The sequence below is a fragment of the Sturnira hondurensis genome, unplaced genomic scaffold (assembly GCF_014824575.4).
Source record: "Sturnira hondurensis isolate 20B ecotype Veracruz unplaced genomic scaffold, ASM1482457v3 Scaffold0013063, whole genome shotgun sequence".
Lineage (NCBI taxonomy): Eukaryota > Metazoa > Chordata > Mammalia > Chiroptera > Phyllostomidae > Sturnira > Sturnira hondurensis.
The window spans coordinates 4,541,983-4,557,197 of NW_028085694.1; the positions used below are offsets into that span (position 1 = coordinate 4,541,983).

A 15,215-nucleotide genomic window follows, 5' to 3' on the forward strand; every position below is an offset into this window, starting at 1 on the left:
ATATTAGATCATTGGATAGCACCCCATATCTCTTTGATACCCTATTCTTTTTTCTCTTTCTCTGTATTTCAGTTTGGATACTTTTCATCGACATATTTTTGCTCTGTCTAGACTGCCACTGAGCCTACCCAGTCACATCTTAATTTTAGATTATGTTAGTCAGCTCCAGAATATCTATTTGGTTTTTTAAAATTTCTCTTCTCTGGTAAAATTCAGTACCTTTCACTCCTTTTGTTCCTTTTTTCATTGTTTTCTGTAACATGTATATAATAATTATTTTAAAATCCTTGTCTGTTCATTTTAATGTGTGGATTACTTAGAGTCCTTTTATTGTTGTTTTTTCCTTTTGATTATGGTTCACATTTTTTGTTATTTTGAATGTCCTATAATTTTTATTTGTTTAACAGACATTGTTTATAAAAGTATTATAAAGACATATTATTTTCTACAAAAGAAGGCATATCTTTCTTCTTACAGGGTGCTAGGGTGAAGGGCTAATTACTTTGAGTTGAAGAAAAAGTGAAAGAAAAGCAAAAATCAAAAGTAAAACTACATCAGTCCTGGAAGCTTCTATATAGCAAAAGAAACAAACAAAAAAACTGAAAAGGCAACCTACAGAATGGAAGAATATTTTTGTAAACCGTATCTAAAATAAGGAGTTGATAGCTAAAGTATATTGAATTCATATAACTCAATAAAAATCCCCATCTTTATTAAAAAGTGGACAGAGAAACTTAATAGATATTTTTCCAAAGAAGATATTGAAATGGCCAACAGATGCGAAGGGTCCTCTACATCACTCACCATCAAGGAAGTGCAAATCTCTTCCTTCTCTGCGCACCAGTGATGTACCACCTTACACCTGTTAGAATGGCTGTTATCAGAAAGACCAGAGTAACAAGTAGTGGGAAAATGTGGGAAAAAGTGAATCCTTGCACACTCATGGTGGGACTGTAAATCAGTCCAGCCACTGTGGGAGATAGCCACCTAAGTGCCTGTTTGTGGGCAAATAGACATGTGGGGCGGTGGCGCGGTGTACACCTACAGGGGAATATTGTCCTGTGAGGAGCGGGGAGGGAATCCTGCCATTTGCGACAGTATGGATGGACCTTGAGGACATTATGCTAAGTGAGATAAGTCAGACAAAGACAAATACTGTGTGATATCTCTTGTATGTGGAATTTTAAAATCTCAAGTAAAAAAGGGGCTTGGTGGTGGGGTGGGAGTAGGAGAGATGTTATTTAAGTGTACACACTTGCAACTAGTAATAAGTCCTAGAGATCTAACGCACCGTATAGTGAATATAGCCAATGATATTTTATTTCAATTATTAAGCTTGCTAAGAGACTAGATGTTAATTTTTTTAACCCCCCAAAAGAACTGCTCATTATGGAACTTGATAGAGGAGTTAACTATCGCAACAAGGGCAATATTATAATGTATGCATGTATCAAATCAATATGCTGTACACCTTAAATTCACAGTGTTACATGTCAAATATGTTTCAGTTAAAAAGTAAAACTAAAATAAGTAAAGTTGAACTGGGTCCAGGCTGGGCTTAGTAGTTTTAGTAGTTTTACTTTACCTCTGCTTTCAAGTGCCCCGAAGGTGAAATCTGTTCAGTGTTTATTACAGGCCTCATTCTCTGTTGGTATCTAAGAACTGTAACACTGCAGAGAAGTATTTCTGGCTTTCCATCCATGCCTCCACCCTCTTACATCACCTCACATGCACTCAGACTACTGTCATAAAGATGCAGCAGGCGGCGACAGCTGGGGGGCTCCTCTGGATGTTACACTAGCCAACACGACCATAGAAAATCCACTGGGTTCTTTATCCTGGCGGACTTTTTCTCCCTGTTGTAGACCTGATCTTTGTCCATCGGTGTCCAGACCTGACTAATGAGCCCAATGTAGAAAGTGGTCACTCCTCTCTTACAACCCGGGAAGAATTTCTCCCTCTCTGCTATTTTATTTTTTATATTACTTTTTATCCACAGCTTTCTGATGTCTTTAAAATATGATTATTTACTTTGTCTGTCTTTTTCTAGCTGTTGTGATGAAAATACTGTCTGACTTTCTCCTAAACAGAAGCAGAACTCTTATGTGTTTCATTTTAACTATCTGTGCCTTGGAATTCATTGTAGAATTTTTGTTTAATCAAAATTTATAGAAAACATCTTTTGGTATTTTAATAGATAAACTTTCTTTGATTAGTATGAAGAATAAGTTATTTTACAAATTTCTGCTGCACAGTGATGCTTTTCATTTCTTATAAAACCTTTTTTAAGGCATACTGAAATATAAATCAAGTAAGTAAAAATAAGATCTTTTTATAAGTTGAATAAATAGCTCAATGGAGCCATTGATTATTCAGTTTTCAGTGTAGCTGTTACAGTCCTATTGCTCTGGTTTGCTCAACATTCATTTGGGTGTTATGTTTTTGTAACTTTCCCCAGTAACACCAAAATGATTCTAGAATAAGATAAGAGAAGGTATTAAACCTATAGATTGAAAACTTTTATACAGTTCTAAAGATACTGTTGTGTAATAGTTAAAAATTTTAAAGATTCACTAAATTGTGCCCATTAAATGAATACAAATATTAGATTGCTAACTATTAGGCCAGTCATCAATTTTCTGTCTGAAGTTGCAGTATTTGCAATGATCAATATAGAAATGATTGATGGTATTGTGATCTGGAAAATTAGAGTGACTTACAGAAATTTTGAAGTGTCCAATAGGCTAATTTATTAAATTATTTTACTTTCAGATTTTAACAGTATACTAAAACATAAAGATATGTATGTCTATGATAATACATAATAGATTTTAGTAATGGATTATTTATATTATCAGATTTTAGAGAAAAATTTTTAAGAGTTTTTATGACCCTTTATTATTCATTTGATCTGAGCAATCTTCTTTAAATAGTTTTAGGAATCCTTGTATACTCTTTTCTGGAGATTAATCAACTTAGAAAAATTCTAGGGTCCATTGGTGATCAGAGTTTGAATTAAACATCTTTTTTAAGGAGGAAGATATCTTGGATCTTCTGGAGCAATGCGAAATCGATGATGAAAAGTTGATGGGCAAAACTGCCAAGCCTCGAGGACCAAAGGTGCTGTACCTCTTCCTTTCTTAGTATCAAGGTAGATGCTGTTAAGTACAGATGGTTTTCCGTTTGTATTTATCACCATGGGAATGGCTGGTATCACTTTCAAGGAGCTGTACCGATTCTGTGCAGGACAGATAGAGTTGGTTACCTCACACTTAGAAGTTTTGTTTTTTGTTTTGCTAGTTTACTTCACTTTTTGAATTCTTTTTGTAATGCTAGTGAAATCCTAATTAGACAAGACCAAGAGGGACCTAAAATTAAAACCCTTATTAATACTTGGTATTAAGTTTTCCTTTTATCTCAGACACACAATTATCGGAGAAGTATAGCATTATAGATAAGGCAAATCATGACTCTAGTTATCGGGAACCCCATATTTTGCTGATGCAGCAACATTGAAATTGTGTTAGTTAAAATAGACAGAGTTGCTAGGATAAAGAGAAAGCTGTCACGCAGGCAGAAACGAGCAGGTGGGTGCTTTGCCTTCATCTGCTCTGTGATGATGACATTGATATGTTCTTTGGTTATATGTCCAAGTCCTTGCTACAAGAATAGGGAAGGGATGAATTTGCAAAATCTTGGAAACTTTTTCTCCATGCTCTTTTTACTTTAGGTTGCAGCAGTATTAGGCTGTGACTATGTCCTTACACTCATCGAACTCTGCTGTCCTTTGGTGCTTTTCCCCATGCCTCTGGAATCCCTGCCTATTTAAGAAAATCACATATTCATTGCTTGGTTGATTAGAGAGCCCCTTCTAGATCCAGTTGCACTCTTGCTGGCTTTGTGAAATCTTCGCTTCCCTCGTTAGATCTTCCTTCCCCTCCTCTTGCTGTACCACAGATAACAGTTTTATAGAGCAGTTGTGACAAATAAGTGCTTGCATGTTTGTTTGCCTTAATACAAGCTGGTAATTTCCTCGAGGGTAGAAAGTACATTTTTACCTTTGCATCTGACATACCTAGCATGGAGCTTAATAGGTTCTCAGAAACTATTAGTTGAATCTGTCTACAAGGGCCTCATTGGCCAGTGGAAGAGCAGAGAAGTGAACCAAAAGCCATGGTATATTGTGCCAAACACTGTAATAAAGAGGGTGGAAAGTACTGCAGCAACATAGAGCAGAAGGGATTGGTAGACTGTGGATAGCTTCATCAATGCCCTTTGAACTGGGTCTTTAAAAATGAGTGGTGTCACAAACATGTAAGATGGGTGGAAGGATGTTCAGGGTGGAGGGAACATTAAAGGCGGTGACCTGGAGCTGTGACACTGCGTAGGTTGTTAGAGAAACATGAAGAATTTGATGTGACTCCAATGGAAGATTCCTGAAGAAAATGATGCATGATGAACCTCATGAAAGATATGTATCTGGTGGACATCAGAGATCTCGGGTGTCAGGCACCGTTCTTTTGAATTATATCTGCTATATTGAAGAACTGCGGAAAATGCCATTGCTAGTTCCTTTGGAACAAATATATTGTAGGGTATGTAAAAGTGAATACCTTCATGAGTCATTGCTTCACTTTGGAAAACATTAGGAAGTTTCCAAGTTTTATATATCGATTATTGCAATTCAGCAAACCAGACGTGAGGCATCCTGGGGTCATGATATTCATGGCAGAATGGTGAAGACAAAATCCTGAGATGGCCTTCTACTTTCTTATGTTTTCCTTTGCTTCACCAAATAAGATTTATTATGCAAATAAAATGTGACCTCCTGGAGGGCAGAATTCACATTGTGTATTTCTAACCCCTATATTCCAGGCAAGTGATGGGAATTCACAGCGTATTTGTTGAAATGAATTGGTTAGTTCCTGTAGTTATTCATGCCAGCAATATTTCAAAGCAGTTGAAAGCTGCGTAATCAGTCTGAAGTAAAACATTTTTACACTTTTCGCTTTATGTGTACTAAGAATCTGTGATGAGCCAAGCTTTGGGCAGACTTTCTCTTTCAGAGTGATGATACCACTCTAAACACTTACTTTCAGTGTTTTTATTGGTAGAAGAAAAAAGAATAATTGAAGATAATCAAGGTTAAATGAAACTTGTACTAGGAGAAATCATTTTCACTTATTTGAGAACCTAAGAAATATTAGCAGCAAAAATACTAAACACTACAAGACGGTGTTAGCATTTTTTCTTCCAGCTGAGTGCTAGGTGCACAGCTATTTGTTTTGTTATTCTTTAGCCCATTTATATATTTTCTTAATATGACCCCGTTAAAAATAGAATTGGGCGTAAAACCAAGTAGTAGGTCTGTGTCATCACTCAATGCCAATTTGCAGATTCCAGTTTGTAGTTGAGGCTTTGTTTAGAATTTATGCTGCTGTGACTTCTTACTAATTATTGCTTGAACAGTGCATTGGTCAAAAAAGTTCCAAATGCATATATGACACATCTGTTTGTTTTCCCTTGAAATTTTTTAAAGGGTCAGATAAGTCATTATGTAGTTGAGCTCCTTAAAAAGCCCTAAATCCATCTGCCTACATGAAGGAAGGCACTACTAGCAAGCCTGAGGGCCCCACCCTTTCTTCAGGTACTCTAGCTTCTGAAGAAACGTCCTCCCTCCAGAATTCACATTCTCCAACATTGTCAAGATGTTTGGTGATTGTGTTACTGGTTCTTACGCATAGCTCCTTAAACATAGTTAGTGCTCATTAAATATTACACTATCAAAAGGAAAACATACTTTAAACACAAGTTAGTACCATAGTGTATTAAACTACTTTCCTCCTTTGGTTATTATTTATTTATTTTTGTCCTTTACTAAGCCCATAACTGTAAGACAGTCATACTTTGGCTTATTGTGTGTGCCAGGTCCTTCCTGAAATGCCATTCCTCTCCTTGGCTTTCTCCCTGCCCTGTTACATGAGAGGACACAGACCCTATTTCAGGGAAATGCCCTGGTGACCAAGGATTTCACTGTTGTGTATATTAATATCAAAACATTTTTGTTTGATTTAACAGAGAACAAGAAACTTGTGTATGGCTGCGGGGAGTTTTTTCCTCATTGTGACAGAACTACATCATTTAAGAAAGGATATTTGGCAGGAACAGAAAAATTTGTGGGTTGCATTGGGGGCCAGGAGCAGGGCTGAGGCTGCGGCACTCCGGGGCATTTTCAGATTTCAGTGAAAGCAGTTTGCATAAGCGGGAAATTGAAAGTAGTAACTAATCACGTTAATAAGACTTTTTGGGGAGGAATTCTGACAAAATAACACATTTTCCTGTATTTTAGCCTCTGTGTTCCATGCCCGAGAGTGTGGAGATGATGAAAAGACACAAGTACTGGAGTAGTGACAGCAGTTATGGCGGCAGCAGCAGCTCCTCTGAATCAGAAGAAGATGAAAAAGAATACCAAAATAAGAAACAAGAAAAGCAAGTTCCTTATAATCTTAAACAGTCCACCCACTACAAATTAATTCAACCACCCAGTAAGTTCATTTCTTCTCAGTTAGCTGTTATGTGAAGAAATATGGAACTGAAGTTATGGAACTTAATAAAAGGACCTTGGGCCAAATGAACTCTTGTCATGTGTGAGGGGACCTGGATTCTATCCCATTTCCTTCCTCCCTGACCTGGGCACTTCCCACAAGCCCCTCAAGGTCTGCAAGTAGAACATAAAGGGTTGACCTAAGGATCTCTATAGTCCATTCTTCTATATTTCATAGTTTTTGTTAAACCCTAGACTTTTTCTTTAATTCTCAGCTGAGAATATGTTGACTGATTTTAGATTGAGGAATGGAAAGAGAGAGAAAAACATTAATCAGTTGCCCTCCCCACGTGCCCCAGCCTGGGATCAAACCCACATCCTAGCCCTGTGTCCTAACCAGGAATCAACCTTGGTGTATGGGATGATGCTCCAACCAACTGAGCCAACCATCAGGGCAAGCCCTAGACTTTCGTGGGGTTTATAAAAGGTGACTCATGGCCATTGTGCTGATGGCCTTCTTTCTTAAGCCAATATATTCTCTCATTTCCTTTCCTGCTTTCCCTACCTCTCTGTCACCTGTTTTGTTGTGTATTCTTGCCTTTTTAAAAAACGTGTCTATGTCTAGGTATTTGACTTGAGTGTATCTGCAAGTCCTACAACTGTGAAATAGTTTTGTTTCCTCTCACTTTTATCGTGAACAGTACTAAAGTCAGAGCTTTGGTGTGTTTAGGAGAATAACCAGCCAGCTTCTTTGCCTCCTCTTTTTTCAGCTTCCTTTTTTGCTTTCCACATTTTCTCTTCCATTCTTCTTTTATTCCCTCTTTGATTCCTAATGTGCACTCTTGTACCCATCATTCTTTCCACCCCAGGTGTCCAGCATCACTCTTTGCCCAGGCTCAAGGAGCCACCCCCTGCCCCCAACACTGCTTCCAGTGCAGAGCTCACTCTGAAGTCCTGTCTCTCATTTCCCTGTTTGCCTGCCCTTCGTTATCACAGAGCCCCACTAAAGAGTTAGTTCATTCGCATGGTAAACACAATGGCGAGCCTTTGTGCTTCTCCAGAACTGGCTTCGTATGTTAGCTTCCCTGATAGTGTATGTATGTTAAACCCGGCATTCCATATTTGTGGCAAAATGCATGAAGAATACAGAGCTAATAGATGAAGATTTTAATGGTTTTTCATTTACTTCTAAATTATCCTATAATTTAGAAGGTGCCTCCTAATGATCCTGTGTTTGAGGGTTTATGTGTTTGGAGGGAAAATAATGTATCATGTTCCATTTTATTTGTTTATTTGTTCATTTAAGGTATGTTTATTGACCACCTATTCCAGATTTTGTAGCTGTTTTATCAGTTTCTTCTTTTTTTTTTCTTAAAGACATCTTAAGTACTTTCACTGTGCCTGTGTACGTGTGACTCTGTTCCTTTTTTGGAAGCTGACCTTGTTCTGCCCAGACTTTGTCAGATTTTTTAACCCCTGTTGGCTAATGTACACATCCCTCAGGGCCGGGCGAAGAAAATCTGTTTGGGTTCCTGTAGCTCTGTGATTGTTCTTTGTTCATAGACCAATATGTGAATGAATTGAGATGGGACAAATGGTGTACTAAAGCTACCTTAATTTAATTCCATATTTTTCCCAAGTATTATATTTGAGTCATTAGAAACTGCAATAAGACTCTCACTTGTTTTTATATTCTCTCCTACGCTAAGTAATAGCATAGCCACAAACCCTTCCTGAATTTTCTGTTCAAAATGATGGCGACGACCGAGGACATAATCCAGATTACGTTTAACACTTTCTGTTGCAGATAGTTATTAACCTAGGAAATTCAAACTTGTTATAGTTTTGAAGAATATATTTTGGTTTGGTACAAGGTAGTCATATATAAAACTGTGTGAAATTTTTCACATAATTTGTGTATTCAAGTTACAACTATTTTTTGTTAATTGATCTGAATATCCTTGGCATGTCTAGCTACTTAATTACTCTGTCTGAATTTTCATTGTATGCAGGGGAAAAATGCAATTCTTTGGTCATTCAAGAGAAAGGATATTTTCCTTCTGTACCTATGATCATGTGATAAATATCTAAACCAACACCCTAAGCCTTTAAAGAGAGACCCAGGCACAGGCTGTAGCCCATGCTTTGCAGGTACTGGCCTGGTAGAGGACTGGCCGGTGGTGTGCTCCGCACACAGCCGTTCTCTAGAAGCACTGTGTTTGTGACTCTCAGGTTGAGATGAAAGTTACTAGTTTGAACAAATGGAAATGTTTTTTAATCATACATTATAGCTTGCCTGAGTATACTTTTTTGTACTCTTTAGAACCAAATGAAGAATATTAGGCTTATTATCTATTCAAAATATCATTTAGAAGTATGTCCCTAAATATAAGGTTTGTATATCTACCGCCTTTAAAAAGGTTTAAATTTTTTTCAACAGCTAATGAAGAGAAATATTTGACTATTCAACCTGCCTTTATGTGAGTTTTATTAAATTATTTAACCAATGAAGATTGATATATTTCCAAAGCAAAGAGAGTATATAGAATAGAAGGTATATAAAATATATGCACTAAAATATGTATGTAAATTGTTGATAATATTGAATGATGTTCTATTTTCCTGTGTCAGAAATCAAATTTCCCGGGGATAGTTGGTTATGTATTTAAAATTTTCTCAATATATGTCGGGGAAGATACTGTACAGTTTTCCCTACTTGTTTGTTCTGATAACGACCCTTCAGTTCCAGATTCATTTTCTTCACTTAAACTTTTCATTGGGGGAATTTAAATTCTATCTGTCCTGTGAATAAGAAGGCTGTCTAGTACCACTCTTGTAATAATTATATATTTAAACTCCATTAAGAAAATCTTTATGCTTTTCTTCTTTTTATCCCTTAAGAACCCAAAAGTCTATAATTTGTCTGTTTATCGTGGCCATTCTCTAGACTGCTGTCCACCCCTTCCTATGGCTCTTGCTGGAAAATATTGTTTATAACCGATGTACAGAATCTAATGAATGACCAGTCTAACACAAGGATAGTGGATAGCATTTTCTAGGACGAGAGAGACACTGGCATTAATATAGCTCAGGATTAAAACCTGAGCTTGGCATACTCTCTTGTCATGTGACCTTGAGAAAGTTCTTCTCCTGAACTTCCAGGTGGTGGAGAGTCCCACCTCAGAGGGTTTCTATGAGAAGGATTAAGATATAAGTGTATGTGGCACCTAGCAGGATGCCTGGCTTATAGAAGTTGCTCCGTAAGCGTTAGTTTTCCTCTCTCCTGGTTCTTCTTTGTCATGTTTTGAGAACAGAAAATTAAAGCATTGTTAATATTATTCTCATGATAGCCATTCTTCATACATGACAGGGGTTCTGCACCACATTCACATTTATCATCATGCTTCTACCATGTGGTCTGTTAGTTTATGTAGACCAAATACACTGGGAAACTTCTTTTAACTCTCCCTCTTCTCCACCACTGATAGGCTCCATAAGGCGTTCATTCAGTTGCCCTCGGTCCATCTCTTCTCAGTCACCTTCTAGTGCAGATATCCGGCCCCTTTCTGCTCAACAAATGATTCCAGCGTCCCGGGCAACGTCAGCCTCTCGGTCACATTCCTTAAACCGTGCTTCCTGCTACCTGAGGCATGTGCCACATAGTAATGATGCCAGCTCTGCCAACTCTCAGATGGTAAGTCATCTACTTTGCTCCTTTCGCGGTTACAGGAAAAACTGCACTGAGGATTTAGGTGGCAGAGGGATCCGCTGGGAGGAAGAGAGATTGAACCTCAGGTTCTTCCCATCATTCAACTCACGAACTCCTGGAGTTTGGGTTGTTCCATTGATCTTAGCCTATAACTTAGTATGAACTCTTGGAAGGCAGACCAGTCTATCACAGACTCTAGGATGGACACCGAGAATAGCATTTTATTTTCCATTTTCTTACGGAGGAGGATAATGTTATTGAAGATCATTAGAGGAAATATGTGATTTTGCAGTACATTGTGCAGTATATTTGTAAATTTGGGGAAATTTGTTATATGGAACATTTTCTTTATTGGAACTCTTGGTTAATATGTTAAAAAATAAACCATTGATAAATCATCCTTAGAGTACTGAAATACAGCATTATGTTTTCTATGTATTAAATTAACATAATATTTTCTCCTTAGTATGAATCCTAGAGATTCAATATTGAGGAAGTCAGTGAATTTATTTTGCTCTCTGACTTACTTGTAGACAGCGAAATGGATAACTTCAAGTGCCTTCACAAAGACCAGGAATTTATTTAAAATTGTTTATACAATGTGGGTGACGTCCCCAAATTGAAGAGTCTGAAAATATAAATAAATGAGTCTCACATGTTAACAATAATGTTTTTGAATCAAGAATTGCCTAAGGAGCCCTGACCAGTGTGGCTTAGTTGGTTTGGCATTGTCTTTCAAAGCCAAGGATCACTGGTTTGATTCCCAGTTGGGGCACATGCCTGGGTTGTGGATTCTGTCACTGATTGAAGACACATGAGAGGCACCTGATCACTGTGATTGATGTTTCTCACATTGATATTTCTCTCCCTCTCTTTCTTCCTCCTTTCTCCTCTCTCTAAAAATGAAAAAACAAAATTGCCTAAGGTATGTGTAGCAGGTGAAACTTTTGACCAGGAAGTCTTTTTTATCTCCTCATCTTTTTTGTTTTTTAGTGTTGTGAGCCAATTAAAATACAATTGTGGGGAAGTGGGAAAGGCAGTCTTGGGAAATCATATCCATTTATTCCTAAGAATTTAATTCTAAGAATAAATGGAAATTTTTTTCTTCCTTTTTCATTGTTTCCCCCCATCAATTAAAAGTGCACTGTTTTCACCTAAAAATGTCTTTCAGGTTATAGTGGCACAATGAAATAAGATTCCCTCCAAATATCTGTATTCTTTTAAATTTAAGAGCAGGTCTTTGCGGCGCCTGAGAATGAAGGAGCAAGAAGAGGATCTAACAAGTCAGACCTTGTTTGTTCTCAAGGACATGAAGATCCGGTTTCCAGGAAAGTCAGATGCAGAAACATTAATTCTGTTAGAAGATGTGAGTATTTGATGTATCAATATATAAAACTCCAAGGAGCTCATATCTTTTACTCTTCTTATAATATTAAAGTTTATTTCCCAATGGCATTATTCTCAGTGACATAGTAAACTTAATTGATGTTCTTTTCAACCTCCACAAGCTTTAGAACATAAGCAGCTATTTTAATTGTTATGATTCATGAGCAGTGAGATCACATTTATAATTGGCAATGCAAAATATCTTTCTGTGCATCGCTTCATTTTAATGGTGCAACTGCTTCCTCAAGTGAAAATTCATTTTATTGAGTTGTTGTCCTTAAAGATTAAAGAAATATCAAGTTAAAGTTGCTTCTATTAAGATTTAGAAAGGCCTCATATGGAATGAGATGTAGCTTCCAGAGTGGTTTTGGTCAAATTTTGAAATGGCTTGTGCGGTGTGTTTTTCTTGTTACACACACATTTGTGCCACCCAGTGGAACATTCGAAAATGACAGACTCCTAAAATTCACATTAAAGTCAATGACTTTTTCTAATTAGAAAGAGGACCAAGTTATCTAAATATTTCTGGTGAAAGGACATTTCTTAATTTAAAGTCCTGTCTCTTTATTCAAATATCCTTTTCCAGTTGTCTTTCCTAGATGGTTCCTCAGTAATAGAACTTTGTTTTCTGGTTTCCTTGGTATTATTTTTTTCTGGAGGAGAAGGCACCATCTTGTGGCCAGTTATAGGATAAAAGCCACAGCTATGCACTTGCCTTTCTTTCCTGTTCAGCATTATTTTTTGTCTACAGCAACTATCTAGAAAGAGACCAGACAAATAATAATAAAATGACTTTCTTAATTTAAAAAATCAATAATGGCAATTTCTATTTTGCAATCTTGACATAGTTGCAACCAAAGCCCCCAAATGTTGTGCATTGTATTATTATGCACTTTTTTAAAAAGTGAGAAGAGCATCTTTTTACACACGATGTGTTGTTTTTTTATATCGAAGGAAAGGAAGAAAAATGAACATTAGTTGTAATGCCTTATGCTAGATATGTTTTATTTATCTCCATTGTCTTATTTAATCAAGATATTTTCTAAATGCAGCCAATAACTTTGTACCGGACATTTTACTTATGTTTTTTAGTGATATTCATAAAGTACCACTTTTTGAATAAGGTAGAAGAAAAATTTGATAATTGAAGAGTAGAACTAATATTTGTGGCTAACTTCATAAAAAACATATAGATTTATATAATTAATTAAAATAATAACTATATCAGTTATTAGATTGTTTACTGTCTATTCACTCTATGCAGTAAATATTTTAATCTGTTTGTTACAGTACATATTACTAGAATATGTATTAATAAACTTTGCAGATTGGACAAAAACAAAGAGATGATATAGATGGGCAGCCTTCCACTGTATTATTCAATATTCTGTTATTAAGGGTGATGTGGTAAATACAGATTTAGGAATTAAAATGGAAAATCTGTGTCTTGGGCTTCTTTGCACACCTTCTGTGCCTGAAGACATTTGACTTTCATTCACTAGAGATTGTGTACTTTTTACACCAAGAAGCTAAAGATTCGGGTTCAGATGGCTTCTTAACATTATGTTAGAAATCTTTGCACATGTCTTTTTATGGAAGTAGACATTCTTTAGTGCAAGTAATATTATAGTGCTTTCATTTCATTACCTAAAGTTGGTTTCAACCCATTTATTTACTTTTGCTTGTTACTTTTGAGGAAGATTCTAGGTTATATTTTTTAATGTGTCTCTCCCACAACAGATCATTGGTAACTGGAAGCATCATAAAACAAAAGTGGCTTCTTATTGGCTCATAAAACTGGACTCTGTAAGACAGCGAAAAGTAAGTAACACCCCAAAACAAGTTTTCCCTTTTAGATCATGTCTTAAGGATCATTAAGCCACATTCCTAGTCAAACTATATATACATTTTTTTGTTGACTCATTTCTTCAATAATTACTTATTGCATACCTACTATGTTTCAGGCACTGTTCTAGGTTCCAAGGTTAAAAAAGTGAGTTAATAAAACCCATGGTCTCATAGAGCTCACAAAAACTTGAATGGAGCAGGTTAAAGAGTGAAAGGTAGGAAGAAAGCATAGCCAGTGTCAGCATTTTTTTTCAAGGAATTTTGCTGTCGAGGGGAAAGGGGTACGGGTTATAATGACAGGTTCTTTTTAAAGATGAAGAGACTTGCAGTTTGTGTGGTAATGAAAATGATCTGGAAGAGAGGAAAGAGAAGTGGTAGAAAGCCCTTGAGTAAGTAAGGTGGGAAGGTTTGTCCTAACCAGGAGCATTTATTCTAATAGGAGGGAGGGCAGAGGCCTGTCTGTGTGGCTGGAGGTGTGGTTTTCTTCTGATGGGGAGGGGCTTTCGGAGGTTTGAGGGGTCAGTGGAACTATGCAGTAGCTGTCTTAGGGAGTAGAAGAGGGGAGTGGCCAGCAGCCCCAGGGGCCTATCAATTTCACTGCAACAATATTTTGGGGGAGAGATACTATTTTAATAGCTTTGGTGAAGGTGTATTTCTTCAGTAATGTAAGCTATCATTTCCCCTTTCTAGGATTTATTTCTGATAAACCGAAAGTTCACACTAGTCCAGTGATTACTTTAATTTATATACTTTCGTCTGAGTAAACTAAATTCATTATTGCATATTAACATATTCAGCAAATAATTAGTTGGTGTTCTGCCATGTGCTGAATCCCGTGCTCTGTGGAGGAGGGCGGAGCACAGCTGGTAACAGAAGTAGATGGCAAAACACGTTATAAACCCTGACACATTTTGCCAATCAAAAATGGCCTTGATTGATTAAAATATAGACCTTTTATTAGAATAAGTATCCTGAGTTTCCTCAGGATACTAGAAGTTAGAATAATGTAGGGAAGTTGCTGATTGAAACACAACAGATAGTCCAGAAACAGAATAAAAATGTTTATAAGATATTAACACATGATAAATGTGACATTTCAAATCAATGCAGAAAAGATAGTTTTTCCCCTGAATAATATTGAAACAATTGACTACTTGCTTGTAAGAAAATTAAGTTGGTGTCTTTTTTCTCTTACCATATACAAAAATAAATTCCAGATACACTACAATTTTATTTGTAAAGAAGAAAATACTAGAAGTTTAAAAAAAATGTAGAAGGTTTCATTTTAGAATGGGAAACAACTTTTTAGGAAAGGCCTAAAACCCAGAAGTATTTTTTAAAAAGACCAACAGATTTAATTACATAAAAACTTAACTGATAGCAAAAGACGTCTTAACCCAAGGTAGAAGGCAGGAGCAGTGAGGAGGGCACCGTGAGGCGAGGTGGTTGGGCATTGCAGCGTATCAGCACAAACACCAGTAAAACCAACCCCTCCTATGAATAAATCAACAAAAGACCAACTATCCTATAAATATTAATAAAGTGGCAAGTGTACAAAAAGACTATGAAAAGACAGTTATCTTCAGATAGCTAATTAATGTACAGTAAACCCTTGGCCTTACTCATAACAAAGGAAAAGCAAGTAAAAACCATATTAGCAAAAATTAGTAAGATAGAGAATATCCAGTCATGGAAATAGTATGGATAAAAGGCTTTTCACTATACAAT

The 15,215-nt window shown here is 36.5% G+C and overlaps 1 protein-coding gene across 1 annotated transcript in view; it reads left to right on the forward strand.

Annotated features, from left to right (window-relative positions):
• TTLL7 (tubulin tyrosine ligase like 7) overlaps positions 1 to 15,215 on the forward strand; it is a 96,525-nt gene that overhangs the window by 41,074 nt on the left and 40,236 nt on the right. The window contains exons 13-17 of the mRNA XM_037060985.1: positions 3,034 to 3,120; positions 6,350 to 6,545; positions 10,033 to 10,238; positions 11,485 to 11,619; positions 13,380 to 13,460. Coding sequence (XP_036916880.1) covers positions 3,034 to 3,120; positions 6,350 to 6,545; positions 10,033 to 10,238; positions 11,485 to 11,619; positions 13,380 to 13,460 — 705 coding nt within the window. The remainder of the gene's footprint in view (positions 1 to 3,033; positions 3,121 to 6,349; positions 6,546 to 10,032; positions 10,239 to 11,484; positions 11,620 to 13,379; positions 13,461 to 15,215) is intronic.